The sequence below is a fragment of the Dendrobium catenatum genome, unplaced genomic scaffold, assembly GCF_001605985.2.
Source record: "Dendrobium catenatum unplaced genomic scaffold, ASM160598v2 fragScaff_scaffold_1482, whole genome shotgun sequence".
NCBI classification, from domain to species: domain Eukaryota; kingdom Viridiplantae; phylum Streptophyta; class Magnoliopsida; order Asparagales; family Orchidaceae; genus Dendrobium; species Dendrobium catenatum.
In genome coordinates this window covers 1,323,771-1,344,075 of record NW_021319944.1, presented here as the reverse complement: position 1 = coordinate 1,344,075, position 20,305 = coordinate 1,323,771, and the positions used below count along the sequence as shown (strand labels likewise).

The following is a 20,305-nucleotide window of genomic DNA, read 5'->3' as shown; positions in this document are numbered from 1 at the left end:
TTTCCCATTTCAGGTTGAATTTTTATTTGGCATATTTGGTTAGCAAGTTCTAATCCCAAAAAATTATTAATTGTTTTCCATATCCCAGCCACCATCTGCAATAAAATTTTCTATCGTGCAATTACTGAGCTCCTGTGTGATAAAAGTTGACCATTTGCTAAGACTTTTGTCCAAAACCCAAATGTCATTTAGTGCATCAATAGACTTCCCATTTGCAATTTTCCACCTTAAGATTGCCTTTAAAGATTTCCCTCCATCAGAGATTAATTTCCAATCATTTAAACTAATTTTCTTCACTGCACCATCTCCAAACAGCTAAGTATTATTTAGGGGTGACAGAGCTTTAATTTTTTTATGAAATTAAAAATTTCTCTGCACAACCTCCAACAATATGGTATGGCTTAGAAGTAATTTAGAATTAACAAGTTATAACTTAAATTTGAAAGGCTTTACATTTATCTCAATAAGTCATTATTCCTATTGCTATTTTGAATTTATTTAGTGTTTTTTAAAATACAAAATTAACTTGTGAATATAGAATAAATAATGAAATCTATGAATTACTTTCTCATGCTTAAATAAAAAATTCATAAGCATACAATCACAAGTACTAGTTTACTTATTTTATGCTTCCTCAGTTAAGTAATAATATGCAATTGAATTTAGCTTCAATTAATAGCAAATTTTGAATGTACACATCTTTTTAATGTTGTACAATTTTCATTTAAATTTCTTTTTTTTGCATTTGTCTTCTCTTTACGTTTTTTTGAAGTACAAACATAATTATTTTGAATATCAATTTTTGTATTCCTACTCTTACAATCATATTGAATTAATTTAAGTTTTAATAAGATAACTAGTTACAATTTTAACTTTTAATTATACATTTTCTAATGTAAGACTCTCATATCTAATCCTTAAACATATTTATTCATTTTTAATTCAATTTTTAATATAAGTTCATTTTATTTTTTCTAAATAAAAAATTAAGTCAATAGCCTAAGGGTGCGTTTGGGACGGCTGCAGCTGTCGGTAAAGCAGGTTGTGAAGTTGTTGTCCAGAAAGTTGCTTATTAAAGTTGCTGTACAAAAATCAATACATTTTATTTGGGTAGTATAACTGTTGAGTTGCTGTGCTCCTGCTGTATGACAACAAATTACCTTGGTACCCTTTTATACATTTAGATAAATATAATAATCAACTAACATTTATGAATTAAAATTAATTAATTTTATCAAATCTTCTATAAGTTTATATATCAAAATACTATAAAATTTTAACTTAACTTTTTCTATCATACTTCAAATTAATTTGTTATGTTTCCATATGCTTTTGTCGAACTCGAAGCTGGCAATGAGGATGGTGGGCATATTAAGAGAATTTGAATTTATAATTTTTTGAAAATGATGGAGTTTTGAATACCAAAAAAATAAATACCGATGTGAATTTGAATTTCATCAAAATTTTACTTTTTACTTACTTTTATCATACCAAACAGACCCTTAATTACTAGAAATTTATAATCGGCCAAAGCCATAACTTTGGCCTGGAAGGATGTATTACAAGTTTTTATTTCTTCGAAAACACATGCTTATGCTTCATTAAAGAAGTTTTCAGTTCAGGCTGAATGTAAAGATGTTTGATTAAAGTAAACAAAACAAAACAAGATAGTCTAATACTACTTTCAGGGAAGCTAAATTGTTAGAAATAATTAATTCCCCGCCATGTTGAGCATTATTGTTCTCTCACCGAGACGTATAAGCAACCTTAATCAATTTCCTTGAGTGAGTCTATCTACGCTAAAACTCTCATGTTTGGATTTTTTTATGCAGGGAAAGTCTCTCTTCATGCCTCTTCAGTTATTGCTTACAGGAAAACTTCATGGTCCTGAAATCAGTGGCAGTATTATTCTAATATATAAAGCTGGGATTTGTGGTGTAATCAGTCCACAAGCAAGTTTTAAAACATTAGATAAACGGTTCAAAATGCTGAGGGAAATCGCCTGGGAAGCATATAATTTTGAGAAATAATCAGGTGCAGATTCTGTTGCAACCTGCCATGATAAAAGTGAAGCACATGTTGAAGTCGCATACAGCCATAACATTTTGCGTCGTTGACCCACATCTTCCTATATAAGCAGCTTTCTCAGCATTCGAAACACGAGCATCCACATGTGTTCCATCGATTGCTCCAATACAGTCCTATTTAAGAAGCGATGATTAGATATTATATTCATTTAAACATTCTTATAATATGATATTTAAAAAAATTACCTTGAAATATGGCATATATCGATGATCATACAAAATATTCCTTGGGATATCACCAAATTGAGGATCGATAGGCTTGATCACAGAACATGAAAATTTCACCAAAGCCTCCAATCCAATAGAGAAATACATACTGATTGTCTCAGAAGAGTGTTGAAACCGCTCACATGTGGATCTTATTGATTCATTATGCGATAAAATATATAAAGACATCGCAAGTACTTCTCTGCTTATTGTCCTTGATGATCCATGGAGATGATGAACACATTCCAATTCATACAATAGATCTAAAAAAATTGTTTGAGACATATGAAACATATTATGAAATCTCATTGGATGACCATGTAGTAGCTCTCCAATCCATTTGTCTCCTCTAGATGACGATGTCAAACACGGTGTCTTGCAAATATATGTTTCATAATACTCATATATAACACATATTGCTGTAAGTATAATCTTTTTAATATTTGCAATATCGGCTGACTCAATTAAATTCTCGTTACATTCCAATCCTGCATATAGATAGTAATAAGTATTAATAGATTATTTCTATAAACAAGTATTATGCTGCCCTACGGAACTTGTTCTATATATTAGAGAAAAATATCAAATAAAAGATAGCAAACAATCTTGCTTTTCACGAAAAGACCAGTACTAAATAAATCAGTCAAGTACGTGCATTATATGGAAAGCTTGAGCATGCATACAGAAATTTAAAATCGGCAACCAAAAAAGTGAATAAGCAAAGTTCTCCACACATCTGCATCTTCATTAATATATTCTTTGCAAAGATGAAGAGCTTTTTCAGTAAGGCAGTTGATGCAGTAAAATATTGCTGGACTTCCAGCTGGATATGATATTTCTGCCTTGATAAAGGATTTAACAAACAATGACAACAACAACAACAACAACAACAAGCCTTTATCCCACTACATGGGGTCGGCTACAAAAAATGACAAAATAAAAAAAATTAAGATGAATTTCATGATTGGAGATCCATACAGGTTTCAGTCATTCATTTACTCAATTACAATAATATAAATCTACTCTTCGTCATCCCAATTCAATGTCAAATAACTAAAACTTTAGAGTTCTTCCCCCAACTGTGCAAGATAAATTATTCGTGCACAATCAACCATAGATTAACTTCCAAGTATAATATAATTCAACTTCCCGGAATTAGTTCCCCTGGTTCTCAAACAATGCAATGAGCATAATGAACCATTTCATCAATGTAATTTCTGAAAAGCTTCCATAGGAGAGCTCTCGCCTTGGCTGCTATAACAAAAAGTCAACCATTACCACTCATGATATTCAAACTTTTGGGCGCCTTGATATTCCTAATGAGCTGGCCAACATCAGCTGGATATGATATTCCATGCTGCCATTAGCCAAACCTTCGAAAGGGGTAATGTCAGGATAAGCCTTCAAGAAGGTAAGCAATTTCCTGAGTTTAGTATATTTATTTATTTTTTTTCATACATGATAGAACCAACTCAGTTATACCAAATAAAATACAACTTTGATGACAAGAATTCATACAATAGATCGAAGGTCCTCATCTTCATTTATAACAAAAGAAAGACATTGCTATTTCAAAACCATAAGATAAACGGAAGATTTTTTAATTGTTGTAGTAAAAAAATATTACAAATTGTTCAGAACAACACAATCAAAATACAAAATTAATGTATACAACACATTAACCAGTATACAAAATTAATATTATTTTTCAAAGACTAATTTTTCCTTACTTCATTAACCAGTTTGACTCAGCACTTGAAAATGTAACCTGAAAAGTTAATGTTTTTTTAACTTTCTACCAACACCATTTGCTTTATAAAAACATAGCAAAACATTAATTACACACTCAACAACAATTTCAGGAGACTAATTTTGTTCAACTTTATCAGAGCCAAGGTTATCAAAATTCTCGTTCTGCGCCAAGGATGAACCACTAAACTCTGCAATGTCATCTTCATTTTATTACAAACCAAATCAAGCCATTCTTCTCTATCTTACTGTGCACTAAAAAAAATTGAATTGATTTTGCGTCATGCTGTACAAAACTTCAATTTCTTCAGAAGTCTTTTAATCCATAGTACTACACAAAATTCATGTACTATAGATCAAAATTCAGCTTCAACTCTAGTTCTAATCGCAAGACTTTGTTTTCTGCTACTCCAAGTGATTAGATCACTTCCTAAAAAGATATAGTATCAGAAAATAGATCTAGTTTTACAAACAAAAAAGAAAGTTGCTGCAAAAACATTTTGCTCTATAGGTTTAGCAAATCTACAATTTGGGGCCTGCTATATAATTTGTAGAAAGTCTCTCTTGCTCACAAGATTACTCACAATAGTCATAATGCAGGTTATTCCTGTATAAAACACATTTACTAAAATATGGCATCAAATCGTAAAACTATATATCCAAAGCATTTAATGTTCTCTGAAGGTCCTCAATTTCATTTTTAACAAAAGAAAGACATTGCAATTTAAAAAACATAAGATACACGTAAGATAAACGTAAGATCTTTCAATTGTTGTAGTAAAAAAAATATTATAAACTGTTCAGAACAACACAATCAAAATACAAAAGTAATGTATAAAACACATTTACTAAACTAATGTTTTTAAAGAAAAACATAAATATTCAGGAAACTATGATGTTGTATCATGATTTCCGTAGCAATATCGAAGATAATTAACTCTTCGATCAAGACAAATTGACATAAAAACTTCTCGCTTTGTTGGATCCTCAAGAAGCTTTGTACTAAACAAATACAGTGGCATATCTTCAAATGCTTTAGTTGTTTCTTCAAGAACTTTAATGGCAGTAGAAAGGGATGGAGTATCAGTTACTGACTTTGATGCACTAATTCCAGAGGTAATATTTGTGCAAGAATTTACAAGCTGAGTTATTTGGCTTCTTAGAAATGTTGAACCAAATTTTCTTTTCCTTCTACTTGTTGACGTTGTAGATGAAGGACGTTTCAATTGGCTACAATCATTGATGCTTTCAAGATTTTGTGAAGGATCTTCAAAAGACTCAGAACCCATATCAATGTGTTCAGAATCTTCAGTATCATTGTCATGGTTAAGTCCTTGATTTGGAGTCCAAGCATGATCTCCGGTAGCAACAACACCTTGGAACATAAGATCTAGCTTATCTTAAAGCTCAGGATCAATGCCACTGTATCTAAACTTTTTTTGCATTTGGCACTACCTAGACAGAAATATTCAATTTATGGAATTAGAAGACCTAACATGAAGGTTGAATTAGACTAATATATGAAACGTATAAAATTATTATTTACCTCTAATTTTTCTTTCCACCATTCATCAGGTGCGTCAATGGTTTTCTTCCTAGGATTCCAACCAAGTCTAGTGGATCCACGCTTCAATTCTTTCCATAATTTCCAATCTTTTTTTAACTGATCCCATTTATTTTTTAACTGAACTTTATCATACTCTCTTCCGATTTTTTAAAAAAAATTCTTAATTAAATTTGTCCAACCGTCTTTATTGAAGTGTGTAGTTGGTCGATTGCCGAGTTTAATCTCTCTTAGACATAAATCACAAAATATAATTTTCACATCTTTCTCCCATGTTGCGGAAGGCCCGCCATCCTTTGGTTTACCCATTGAATTTTTTAATCGCTGTAAGTGGAAGCTTTTATTTTGAAATTTAGGCTAATTTCCTCCAAAATCACGGAGAAAATCCAATCGATCACAATCACCCTGCAGATGAGGGCAATTCAAAATGTCATGCTGCAAAAAATTCTCATATCCTACGTTTTCAACCAGATCTTAACAATATCTTGGGCAAAAAAAAACCTTTCAACCACTACATTAATATTAAGACTCTTCCTATAGAACAAACAGATCTAAACAAAATCTAAATGTAAAAAAGATGGCGATCTCACCAAAAAAAGCTAAAAAGAAGAATATCACATGTCAGGTGCAATGATAGAATCAAAACTATATGCGATCATCTCCACAAAGAAATATTCAGACAAAGGCAGCACATTTATCAAGGAATCCACTGAAAAAAAATTGAATATGCTAATATTAGAGACAGCGGGAAGATATAAGAAAATGGCAAAAAGGGCACAATACAATTGGGAATGCGCTATCGAAAATAAAAAATACTAGTTTTGGAATTGAACAAATAAGGAAAAGCATCAAATCCTTCAGTTTTATTCTATTGAATCCCGAATAACCCGATCCACCCATGAAACCAAGCACGAAGTTATACAGAGATAAATGTAGAAGCTTTCGCACCTTTAGTTCTCTTAGCTTAAGCTTTGTAATCACCGTATATCCACGGTTTCTTGATTCTTCCCAGCAACTCTATCAAGATCGAGATCCGAGACAGAGACGACCGCCTAGGGCTTCAGGTATGATACTTTAAGGAAGGAAGAAAGACTACCTTCACTGCAAGATCTTCTATCGTTTGTTCCAATCGGGTCACAGTGAGCGAACTCTCATTTTGCTAAACTTCTGATTCAACAAGCATCGAGGGTGGCGGAGACGAGTGCCTAAGCAAACCTTCGCCGTAAGAAAACCTTCGCCGATCACAGTGAGCAAACTCCCTTGCTTAACTCCCTATCCGACAAACAGGAACTTGTCGAGGGTGGCGGAGACGGAAGCGGAGGAGGATTCGCCTGGTATAGAGGAAATTTGTGAGGCAGTAAGGGCATTATCGTATTTAGCATATCTATGAATAGCGGGAAGCAAGCGAACCACAGAAGGCTTTTCACGGATGTGAGAAGCAACCGCGGGACGTGAAATTGTCGAGAACGGAGCACCATTGGTCCATCCCAAAAGACCTCCGCATTGTGTTCGGTAAAGCACAGCAGCAAAACACCCGTCCCAAACGCGCCCTAAAAGATCTGGATTAGTTAATTGTTAAGTTTTTAAATTATAAATTATTATGAAATGTTTAATTAAACTATAACCTAGGGTTTTATTAATATCTTAACTTTGTATAATTTTTTTATCAAAATTTTAATTTAGGTAGATAGGTAATCAAGTAGAATAACTATAGAGAAAAATATATGACAATTTAAACATAAGAAAATTTATTGGATGTAAATAACATAAAATAAACAAAGTGAACTAATATTAATTGAAAAATGATATAAGAGAAAGTATGCATATTCATGAATGATAAAGAAAGCTATAAGATATTACTAGTGACTTTGGCACCACTCCCTTGATCTTAATCATTATGGCTCTCATGCCCATCACTAAACATTATAAGAACACATGGGATGTCCTCCAAAGTGAATAAATGTAAAAGAAAATAAATAAAAATATTCTACAAATAAAAAGTAGCAGATATAAACTCTCTCTCTCTCTCTCTCTCTCAGGCCATGCAATACAAAAGAAATACAATGATCCCAAACTTTTAGAGTTAAGTTCATCCTCCATATTTTCATCATCATCATCATCGTCATGGTCGTTTTCATTAGGTTGCCAAACAAAGGGATTATAAATAGGGGCTAAAGGAAACTGATGCTGATTTGAGTGCTCCATAAATGGACTACTCTTGAACATCCACATAAGATCATTATTGAAATTAGAAGTACATATATAAGTTTTCCTACATCAATAGCATAACCTACCTTAATGGCATAATTAAGAGTGGCACGCTCATGAGTTAGTTCATTAAAATTTCCATTGGTATAAAGATGGGTAGAGATGAAATAGTGTTAATCCTTACAAGTTTGAGTAAGAAATATGGTAGGTAATTTAATGATCTTATTCTCCATCTTCTTCCAACTAGCATTACTATTTGGGCAACACAAAACTCTTAAAATATCTTCAGGGTTTATTATAGTTCCAAAGAATGTAGTATACTCATCAAACTCAAAATATGTAATTCTATAAAGATTGTAAAGAGAAATAAAAAATTAAAAGTACCAACTTTTCTCTATCTTAGATTTAATTGTCAATAGCCTCTTTTGCATTAGCAAAAAATGCCATCACAATATTGACAATGGTAGGAGAGGGCTCCTCATAAAAGTGTTCCCAACCCAAATTCACTATAGTTTGCATGAAAGAAAGACTAGGGTTTTAGACATCGCTCCCAGAAATAAGTTTCAAATAATCTAGCAAGTTAGCGAACCTTCCATTAAACTCAGTAGAAATTGACTTAAATTATTATTAGAGGAAGAAGATTTCTTACTCAACTTCCATAAATTTATTATCTTTCATACTGGGCAAAATACGGAGCTGAAAATTGTATGGAAACTCATTTTAAATGTTTATAGAGCCTAGGGATAATGAATTCAACCATATTTAGCCTTATCTCTTAAAAAAAAAATGGAACAAACTAAGTCTAATAGCATCATCACTGACATCATTATACTTAAAAGTCGAATAGATTTTTAAGATACTAGAAAATTTTAAGTTGGGATCTTCAATAGAGGTTCCCTCAAGCTAAAAATTTTGAACCATTCGGATTATAGCTAGTTTTAATTCAAAATAATTAGCCTAGATAGTATGTCTTTTCATATTCTCCTTAAGTTGTCTAGCAAGATCATGGTCTTGTACTGAGTTAGCTATTTTTTTCATTTTTTAATTTTCCAAATTTTTGTAATGGTTTTTAATATTTTTGGATCACATAATAATGGCTCGTTACTAGAATTACCAAGAATATAAAAATGATACATTATCTAAAAAACAAAAATGAAACAATCAAAATAAATTTTTTTAAATTATTTTAAGCATGTAGAACAAAGATACATGATACAATTAGGTCTAAATATGTACATGTTTCAAATCAATAGATTAAATTGCAATTCACACATTACTTCCTGTCAATGGTGCTAAAAACTTTATGCAGGGTGGTCAGAGTTTAATGGTGTGCAAATATAAAATCACTAAATTTAAAAAATTCTTATATTTTCTTTGATGTAAAATTTATTATAGCCCATTAATTTATGCAAGTATAAATACTGAATCAGTAATAAAGTGATAGAGTATAGTGTGAAACCTATGGGAAGTGTTCTACTAAATTTTAACCAAACTACTTCTACTTACTCTAATTGCATGAATTTATCATACTGAAATAAAAATTGAGATTTTGAATTTCCTACCACTAAATGAAAATACAAATAAACATAGGTGATACTATTTTAAAAAAGTGTTTTAGACTGATACATGTAAATTACATAATGTTTATGATGAAACTCTTAATTGTAGATGTGGATCATAGCATGTGCATCAATAGATCTTTATCAAGCTTGTGATGGTGAAAAAAAGATTTCTAGTCTTCCTATAGTTTTACTATCTCCATAGAATCTAGAATATTCAGATATCCAATGTATAGGTATGCAAATGTTACATTTAAATATTCCTAATTTTTCCATCATTCCTCCATCGATGCTATATATCACACTAGGTTTTAACTATACACATGATATTTATATACTTTAAGTGATGAATGAGAGAAAGTAAAAATATCAATACTTTCGATGTAGTACTAGACTATACATTAATATTTAATATAATCTTTATGTCATTAACCAAAAATAATAGAATTATCCAGACATGGAATAAATGATAAGTAAACTCATATTTATTTTTTATAGAAGAACAAAGTATAAGAGTAGTACAAAATTTATCACCATGAAGGACCAAAAGATCCTTTTTACATAGTTTCTTCTACCACTTATAGAGTTTCTTATAAAATTATAGATTAGATATCATAGAGAATGTATCTTACACTTTCCAATCCTCCCTTAGACTTCACTCTAAAAGGGTACTAATGAAACATACTAAAACAAATTAAAATTTACATTTAAGTGACTCCACTCTCAAAATAATAGATCAAAAAGCTATTTATAATAAGTATTGGATCAAACTCAAGTGTCGCAGCACTGGATAAGAATACACTATGACAGTAAAAAGCTAACTAGCACCTCGATGCTATAATGTTGGCTTCACTATGATGTTGGATGATGTGGCATGGTCACTGCCATAATGTGTAAATCTTTTTGGTAAATTAGTGTCTCTTAGAAGTTATAACTGCTTCAATGTAGTGTCATTAAAAATGAGCATTGCAGTGCTTAAAATGATAATATAATGCTATGACATTTGAGATGTTGGTGCTCCTCCATAAGTTTTCCTAAGAAACCCAATGGTGCAGTTCTTATTTTGGGCACAACTGTGTAATGATGCACTACAATGTTGACATTTATGACACCATGGTGTTCATAAATAGTGAAGGTCAGCATTACTATGTTAAAATTAGTGCTTAAGCATTGATCTATTATTTTCTCTTTCATGTAAAATTATTGTACAAACATAACTAAAATAGTACATTTTATTGAATTTTAAATAACTAAAGCAGTAAATAATTTACACTTATCATAGAACCTATCCATTAACTATGATAGGTCAACCAGCACCATAGTGGAGCAAACCAGATAATGATGAGGTACTTGTTTATTAATTAAATGCCATGGTGCCATCTTACAAGTATCACAGCATCAGAGCCTATTCTTGCACTTAATATAGATAGTTTTAATTAAGGGAGTTCAATCACTGTAATAAAAACTTATAATTCATAGTGTATTTCCTTAGTGTCCTCTTATACAAAGTCTAAGGGAGGCTAGGGAAGTGTAAGATACTTTTACCTTGAGATCGTATCCTATCTTATGTATGCATATTTTTTGTTAGACGAAGGAGTGTAGATATGATCAATTGATCGATTTAAGTGATAAATTCCTTACTACTTCTCTTATATCCCATTTTTTAATGAATGAAATAGAAAAGAATTTGCTTTATATATCTTTCTGGTATGTCTAATTCTCTAGTTTTGTTCAAATACTGTTAAAGCACAATAAATACAAATGTAGAATCTTATACCTTGAATGATTATAAAGATGTTTTTAATATCTCCATTTCTTTATTTAATGCATATAATTGTAGAGTGTAGTTAGTATCTAGTGTGATGTATTGCCTCGATAAAGGAATACTAGAATAATTAGGAATATTAAAATATAATACTGGCATGCCAAAACATAAGATGTTTAACATTATAGGTTCTATAGAGGTATTTTAGTTTTAGGAAGGCCATGAACCTTTCTTTTCACCCCTACAAATTTAACAGAGATCTAGAAATGCATATACTCTGATCCACATCTAAAATTAAGAGCCACCTTAGGAAAATAAAATTATTTTCTTTCATTAGCCCAAAATAGTTTTTCTACATAAGTATTAATTTCTTCTTTAAATTTTTTTCTTATAAAAACTAAAAAATACCACTTTTTTACTTTTAGTTGGATAAATTATGCATTGAATTAAGCCATAGTAATTTAATTACAATTTTGTGGAATACTTCCTCATTGATTTGACACTCTTATCTATCACTATTTTACTTAATTGACATGTATACTTATGAATTTTAGTTGATTTTAATTATTTTTATAACAAAGGAAATCTAAGCATATTCCAGCAAGCAAATATAATCTATAACTCATAAATAAAACCCTTGCCCCCATCAACTATGGAGACTTAAAGAAGTATGTAAAAAATATTACCTTAACTCCACCATCCTAGAATAATGTGAAAATGTTAGAGGTGAACATCTATCTTTCTTTAAATCTAGATACCAAAGCCTTTATCTTTGTACCTTTTCCTAGCAAAACTATTGAAACTGATATAGCCCTCAATGATCCATTTCTAGATAAAATAAAAGAGCTCCCATTTAGCTAGTTCTTGAATTGTGTAAAGACGTTTGCCATTTAAACTCCCATTTAAACAACTACTGAATACAAAATACCATAAATCTGCATCATTACAAGGCTTCAAATTCTCTGCATAATGTTCATTATATGATGATATATTTCTTAGTCATATTAAATAATCTTGAGTCTAATACTTTCTTTTAAGAAAAGTTAAAGCTTTTAACAAACCCTATTTAGAAACATTAGGCGATCTAAGTAACTCTTTAGTTAAGGATGTACCTCTAAAACTTGCATATGAGATTATATTTATAATTGATGATCTAAAAGAAATAAATTTGGATAGTGAAGAATTCCCTTTTCTGATCTTCATAAGTTCTTTATTAAATGAGGATGAGGTGAATAAAATAATTAAATTATTAAAAGAATTAAATGACTGATTTCTTTGAGTTATGAAGAAATGGTTAGATTAATTCCAGATATAGAAATTGAACCAAAAATAGTTAAATTCAAATAAGCATCTTGTCAAATGCAACTCTATATTAAACAATACATAATATTTGATGTTAAAAAGTTAATCGATGATGGCTTCATTAGGGAGGAGAAAAATCCAACTCAGTTAGCTAGCCTTATTCTTGTCAAAAAAAAAAAAAAAAAAAAAGGTCAGATTTGTGTTTGCATCAAATCTATAGATCTAAATGAAGCTAATCCTAAAGATGCATTTTTGCTTCCTATACCAAAACTGATGGTTGATAATGTTTCTTCGCATGCAATATAAATCTTTTACGGTCACATATTCTGGATAACACTTATAGGAGTATACTACTATAATGTTACGAAGTTTATGTAAAAATGTTGGATCAACTTACTAGTAGGCATTGAAAATTTTTTTATGACAAACTTATCCACCATAAGGTGGAATGTTATGTCGATAAACTAGTCATTAAGAGTATCGAAAAAGATAATCATTTATATGATATATATTTTATTTTATAGAGTTTGCATCAACTTAACATAAAAATTAACCCTTTAAACTATGTTTTTGGCATTACTTCAGGAATTTTTTTTCTAGTTTGACATCATGGAATCAAAATAAATATGAATAATATTAAAGAAATAATAAAACTGACACCGCCTAAAATTTACACAATTAACATCTTTTTAAGGTCTATTAGCATATCTTAGAAAATTTATATCATCTAACCAAGGAGAATAATAATCATATTCTCAATCTTTTTGTGAAGGATGGTGATTCTGAAGTTTTTTCTGAAGGCTATTCTAAAGGAAGGCAATTTTGGAGTCTATTTGGCTATCGATGTTTCTCTGTCAGTCCGGTGTGGCTGATGGAGTTTCTTGGTCTATATTTTCTATTAGGAAGGCATTCAATTTGGTTGTTCTGATTGAATGGTGTGAACAAACTAAATGGAGTGGAGGTGATATTTCAAATTTCTTTCTTGCAGGTTCTTGTATGGTGGCTATTTTGGCGGTGTTTGACCGTTAGCCAAGTTTGGCTGATGGTGGCTTCTGTTGCAGATATCCTCCAAATTTTACTTTTATGGTTGTGTGGTAATAATTTCATGGATTTGTTTTTTTGGTTTGAAGATTTTTTGGCATCAAGTTTTGAAAAGGATATGCTCTTCAGGGGGAATTTTTAGTGTTCAAGAATTTTTTTTTGGTTGATTTATCTCTTTGAAATGTAGATAGTTTTGTTTAGATTAATTTTCTATGAAGGTTTTAAGGATTTTTGGCTTTTAAATACAGACCTCTATCTTATTTTGAGGTTTCCTCTATTTCAATTGAAGATTGAATTTCAAGATTCTTTTTTATGGAAGTCTTCTTTAATCTAGCTTATATCAGAGTGTTCTTATTAAAACTGGAGTAGTTATGGTGGAAGATTATATGAGATGTAATTGATGCAAATATAGTTTTTTTATGGCTACTATGTCGATTGTTGGATAAAAGTTTTTTCTCACATCATGCTATGTTTCTTGAATAATCATGGAGGATCTACAATTATGATCCTAGCAAATATTCCTATGGTGTCTTCTTTGGATGTCGCCTTTACTGTAGTTTTTTTTCTACCATTGATTGGATCCTCTATGGAATATAGTATGGGCATTGCTATATGTGTGGCTAATGTTCTGAAGTGGGATCCCGTCCCATATAAGGTAATGGTTGTTATGGTTTTTTTCTTTGATGTTCAACGATTGTTTGTTGAAAGATGGAATTTTTTGGAGGCTTCCATTGTTCCTGTAGGAGATGTTGCCATGGTGATTTCTTCTACCTTTAAGGGAGTAGAGGTTTTATTTCTTGCTGATTTGTTTTCTTATGCTATCGTTTATACAATCATTTGGCTACCTTTGATTGGAGTGTCTATGGATGATAGTTTGGACCTTCATAGATTGTTTGATGTTGATCTGAAGTGGGATCTGGTGCCATCTATGGTAATGGTTGTCGCTATTTTGTTTTGTGATGTGTAGTGATTGGTTGTGGAAGGATGGAAAAAGATAGAGATTTATGTTATTTTTTTAATATGGTTATTTAAACAAGTTCTTATCTATTAAGGTGAATGCTTCTTTACTAAGAATGGAGCTTAAGCTCTTAGGGGCTGCCGAAGTCTTATATTTGATAAGTGGTAATGGCATGTTACGGGGAACTATCTTCTTGGTCAGGTTGTTTTCTTTGATGAAAAGTTACATTTTTTTTTGGATATTGGAGGATAAAGGTGGTTTTATGGCTACATGGTTCCAAGAATTTTACCTTTTCTTATTATTTGTATCAAGAAATTAGATTAATGGATATTAGGACTCTTACTAGTTTTCACTTTTTACCTAATTGAGAATTATGGGATACTAACCAACCTATTTGGTTTTTTAATATTTTGTGTCCCCACCACCCCAATTGGTTCAAAGTGAGGAATAGTGTATCTTATTTCCATTATTATAATTTCAATGTTGCACATATTTTTTTTCTTATACATTATTTGCTTTCAATACGGCTTCCTTTCATTGCGCTAAGAAAGGGTTACCTATTAGCTATATTTCCTTTATAATTTTGAATAGTTTTTTTTCCTACTCTTAAAGCAATTTGTAGTCCTTAAAAAAAAAACAAGGAGAATACCAAGGAAATTTTACCTAAAACTTTTATGAAGGCCTAGATGTCTTACTTTTTTTTTTTTTTTTGATGAAAATGCCAATTGCATTAAAAGAAGAAAAATCCTAGATACAAACTACTAGGTGATAGAGCCGCTATCACCCTCCTCCTTTAATAAGGAAATGAAAGTAGGAGGAACCTTATTACATGAAATATCTTCCCAATAAAAATCACCTTCTAATGCTAAGTTAGCACAGAAATCAGCCAACTTATTACAATTTCTATAAGTAAAATAAAAAATAAAAGAACCAAAATCTTTAAAGAATGATAGGTCTTCAACATCACCTATGCTTTTACCCCAATATGCCCTTTTAATAGAACTTTGAAGATGTTTAATGACATTTAAATTATCACCCTCTATTATTATGCATATAGCTTCAATCATCCATTCTTTAATAACCACCTTCAAGTGTCGAAATTCAGCAAGTTCCAACGCACCTATATCCCAATGAGTGCATTTCAATCCAAAAGCTGATAGACACCTTCCCTTGTGATCTCTAAATACTCCACCAATACTTGCTTCATATAAGAGAGTTGCGTCAATATTTACTTTAATCCAATCAGGAGGAGGAGGGTGCCAATAAGAACAATTCAATTTAAGATGGTTAGCACCCCAGATTTCCAAAATTAGATTGAACTTTAGAGTATTAGATGCTATGCTGATAGCATTTGATGAAATGAATCCAAACCCAAATTCCTCATCTCCATGCTTTAGCAGATTCCTACTTTTCCAAGAAACGAATACCACTGAAGAATATAAAATTGCAATGAATTTATTATCATCTAATACATATTTAAGTTCTAATATGTAATCAGACAAAGAAGAAACCATTGGAACAATGAATTCCCATTCATTCAATTTGGTTGTAACCATATGTTTCAAATTACAATTTCCTACCACATGATTTATGTCTTCTATTTCCAAACAACACCTAGGACAAGAGTTGTTATTCACCATCCTTTTATAAAATAAAAAATCGTTGGTAGGGTAGACATTGTTAAACACACGCCACCAAAAACATTCTACCTGAGGAGATAGTTGTAACTTTTTAAGCCATTTGCTGTACTCCTTCTCCTGATGTTTCTTATAATTTGTAGTCACCATAACCAAAATAATTTGCAAGATAACTTGATCATAAGCTCTAACAGATCATTAGAATTGTTAATGATCTAAATTTGAGTTATGTTATTAACCAAACTCTGTCCAACCCATCTATGAAGCTTCATTATTTCCCATCGCCCATTAATAATGAACTCCTGTAGCTTCGATAATTCTTCCCCATCAACAACAATAAATTTCGGCCATCTATCAAGAATTTTGTTTAAGATCCACACACCTTTCATATTGACAATAGAAGAACTTGATCTGATCCTCCACCTCACCATTGGTTTAAGAGATTCCATCCCATTCATGAGAATCTTCCATGTAATCGAGCTATTTCTCTTGAACTTAGCATTCCAGATATTAAAATATTTTGCTTTAATAGATCTATTAAATAAAGAGCCTGAATAATTAAAAAAACTCCATGCAAATTTGGCTATTATTTGTCCTGAAATAAATTCAGCTGGCTGCAAGCCTCTTCCACCATCCGAAACTAGTTTTCAAATTGTTGAACCAGGACATATAATGCATACCATGATCACTTCCAGGCTTGTTCCATATAAAATCTCTATAGAGCTTATCAATTTTCTTTAAAATGCTCATAGGTACCAAGGAATGAGACACAAAAAAAACTGGAATAGATTGTAAAATAGATTTAATAAGTACAAGGTTCCCTGATAATGAAATGAGCTTGTTACCCCATACATTAAGCTTGTAAGAGATCTTCTCCAGGATGTTCAAGAAATCCGAAGACTAACATTTTCAAAGCCTTCTTGATCCCAAGATAATTCATCTCCTTTAACTCTTTGAATTTCAAAAGGTTTAAAATTTTCTTTCTAGCTCTCCGTCCCACCATCTTATCGAATATAATATTGGATCGTTCAAAAACATTTTCCTGATTTTCCTTACCTGGTTAAGCCTAGCTTTAGAGAACATTATGTCATCATTAGCATACATCAAATGATTAATACTTGGAGCCTTTGAAGCAGCGTTAATACCCACTTTCTTTCCTTTGCTATAAAATTCATCAGATAACAATTGAGAGTAGAGAATAAATAAATATGTAGATAGCAGGCACCCTTGACGAAGACCACTTCATGCCTCAATCCACTGCGATTTATTAACATTATAGATAATTGAGAATTTGGGGTCCATAATATATTCCAAAATAAGATTAGAAAATCTAATAGGAAAGCCAAAGTAATTCAAAACTTGCTTAAGGGTCGGCCAAGTCATATTATCATAGGCTTGTTCTATATATATTTAATTTATACCATCCCTCTTTTAGATTTGGAAAATATAAATTTGTTGAACAATTCATGAACCAGCAAAATATTGTCCGATAAAGTTTTTCCTTTTATGAAAGCCACTTGCTCCTCCAAAATAATTTTATGAATGACTTTCATAGGTCTATTTAAAAGGATTTTAGAAATCATCTTATAAACAGACAAACACAAACTGATCGGATGATAATGAGAAGGAAGGATATGATGTTTAACCTTAGGGATCTTAAACACCAACGTCTCTTTCCATCTAGAATTCATTTTACCATGTGTAAAAAAATATAGAATGGCCATCCATACATTTTGACATATGATCTTCCAATAATGCTTTAAGAAAGAGTAAGTTATCCCATCAATACCAAGGGAGATGTTCATGCCAAGCTCTTTTTTTTTTTTTTTTTTTGAGAGAATGCATAAATTACATTAAAAAAGAAAAAGGAAATAACCTAATACAACCTATGCAATGCCAAGCTCATTCAGCACGGATTCTACTTCCTAGAAAGATAAGTCTGCCTCCGTACAATGAGATTCATCCATGCTTAATTTGAAAAGATAATAAGGTCATCTAGATAGCTTACAATCCCTCCTCCACTTATTATTAAAGAAATTCAGTAAAACCTCTTCTATTTCGGATTGAGAATCAATGATGTTACCTTGATCATCCTTCTTTTTTTTTTTTTTTTTTAATAAGTGCAGATTTGCATTAAAAGGAAAAGTTCAAACTAATACAAACAAATCATAAAGAGCAACTCACATATTCTGTCTTCAGCAGGTCAAACAGTGAAGAGGGAATATCTGAATTGGAAAAGCAATCAAAACAAAAATTATCCGATAGAGCAAGGTTGGCACATAGATCGGCCACCTTGTTACAGTCCCTAGTAGTATGTAAAAAAATTAACTTATTGAACTCAAAAAGGAATGTGATGTTCTCGGAAATCCGGCTATTGAGCTTGGGTTCCTTCATGGAATCATTAAGGAACTTGATAACATTGTAGTTATCTCCCTCAATTATTAATCTTTTACATTTAAACATCTAATCAGCAACATAATCTTTCATTGAGTGGATGGCTTCAAGCTCGAGCTGGTTGATGTCCCAATGTATATACTTTTTACCAAAAGCAAGGAGCGGCTTTCCCAAACAATCTCGAACAATGACTCCAATACTAGCCAAATTTGAATCAAGCAATGAAGCATCCACGTTGATCTTAATCCAATCCGGAGGTGGGGGATGCCATATAGTTTTAAACTCCCTAAGGAGAGAGGCATCCCAGTTGACCGGCATTGAATTCCTTTTTGTGGCAGTAAAGAGCACATTTGCTGCAGTCACCGAATTTGGGAGTAGCTGACCACTGTGTTTAAGTTTGTTTTTGCAGATCCAAGAGTAATAGACAGTGGTGCCATAAATCCTGACAATATCAAGGCTGCTATGTGCTAAACGTCTTAGATTATGGAGGCAATCCGTCAATGAGCTGAAAGTGGGAATGTTGATTCCCCAAGTTCTCATCATATGAATAATGTCTTTGAGATATTTACAATGAACCATAATATGTGCACTGTTTTCAATTTCAGAGCACCCTCTAGCACACAAGCCATTATTACCGATTCTTCTATACATTAAGAACTCATTAGTGGGTATGGAAAACTTACCCAACCTCCACCAAAAGAGCTCAACTCTCGGGTTGAGATGCAATTTTCGGATCCAAGCAAAGTAATCAAACCCATCAGTAGGAATATAGATTTGATTGATTCCGCATAGGCCAATGAAGAAATTGATTTCCCAGAATGTTGATAAAGCAATTCCATATGGTCTTCAGTGCCAATATGAATTTTACAGTTTTTGATTATAAGTTGGGTTAAATTGCTATCATAGTACTGATTAAGTTCCAATAAGTTTCAACTGCCATTATCAAGAATAAAATTGTTTAGCTTCATATTCTCATGATTGTCACAGTCATCAAGTGTTGGCCACTTGTTGAAACACTTGTCAAGCGACCAAATGTCATTCATGACATTAATGCTAATGCCATTGCCAATCCTCCATTTAACAATAGGCATAAGAAAAGAAGTTCCATTTAAGATAATAGTTCTAGCTGCAGACTGGCCACTCTTCGATTTGTCATTCCAGGAATCCGGAACGTATTTGGCAAATAAGCACTGATGAAGCAAAGATGATGAGTTTTGTAGGAATCTCCAGACAACCCGAGCTCTGAGAGGACCAACTTGCTTAACAGCAGAAATTAACCCAAGGCCACCGAGAGTTCTAGGAAGGCAGAGCTCATCCCAGGCAACATAGTGTAAACAATTGGTCTTCACATCATGATCCCAAATAAAGCTTCTACAAATGTGATCAAGTTCTTGTAGAATTTTCTTGGGAATCAGAGAATGAGCAGAGATAAAAGTAGATAAAGAGAGAAGAGAAGACTTAACTAGAATCATCCTTCTTGCCATAGAGAGAGATTTAACACTCCAAGCATTTAACTTTTCCAGAGCATGATTGATGACAAATTGGAAGTCCTATTTTACCAATCGCCTAAGAGCAATTCTAGTGCCCAAATACTGAAATTCATCAACTATTTTGAGGTTAAAAATGTTGCCAATTCTCCGCTTGATAACAGGTTTAACAGATTTTCCAAACAAGATTTGTGACTTAGCCTGGTTGATGCTCTGACCCGTCCAACCACAGTATTCTTTGATTAAATTCATCATAAATCGCAATTTATGAGATGAGGCTTGGCTAAATAATAAGACATCGTCTGCATAGAGTAGATGAGTAATAACCGGTGCTCTAGGAGAGATTT

General features: G+C 31.9%; 1 protein-coding gene across 1 annotated transcript; it reads right to left on the bottom strand.

The window, feature by feature from the left end:
* Positions 1 to 2,030: 2,030 nt before the first annotated feature.
* Positions 2,031 to 5,428, bottom strand: LOC114581025. The gene is made up of 4 exons (XM_028700311.1): positions 5,012 to 5,428; positions 3,573 to 3,651; positions 2,274 to 2,782; positions 2,031 to 2,201 (listed from the first exon to the last, which is right to left on the bottom strand). The coding sequence occupies exons 1-4, from the start codon at positions 5,426 to 5,428 to the stop codon at positions 2,031 to 2,033; spliced, it is 1,176 nt and encodes a 391-aa protein (XP_028556144.1).
* Positions 5,429 to 20,305: the final 14,877 nt, after the last annotated feature.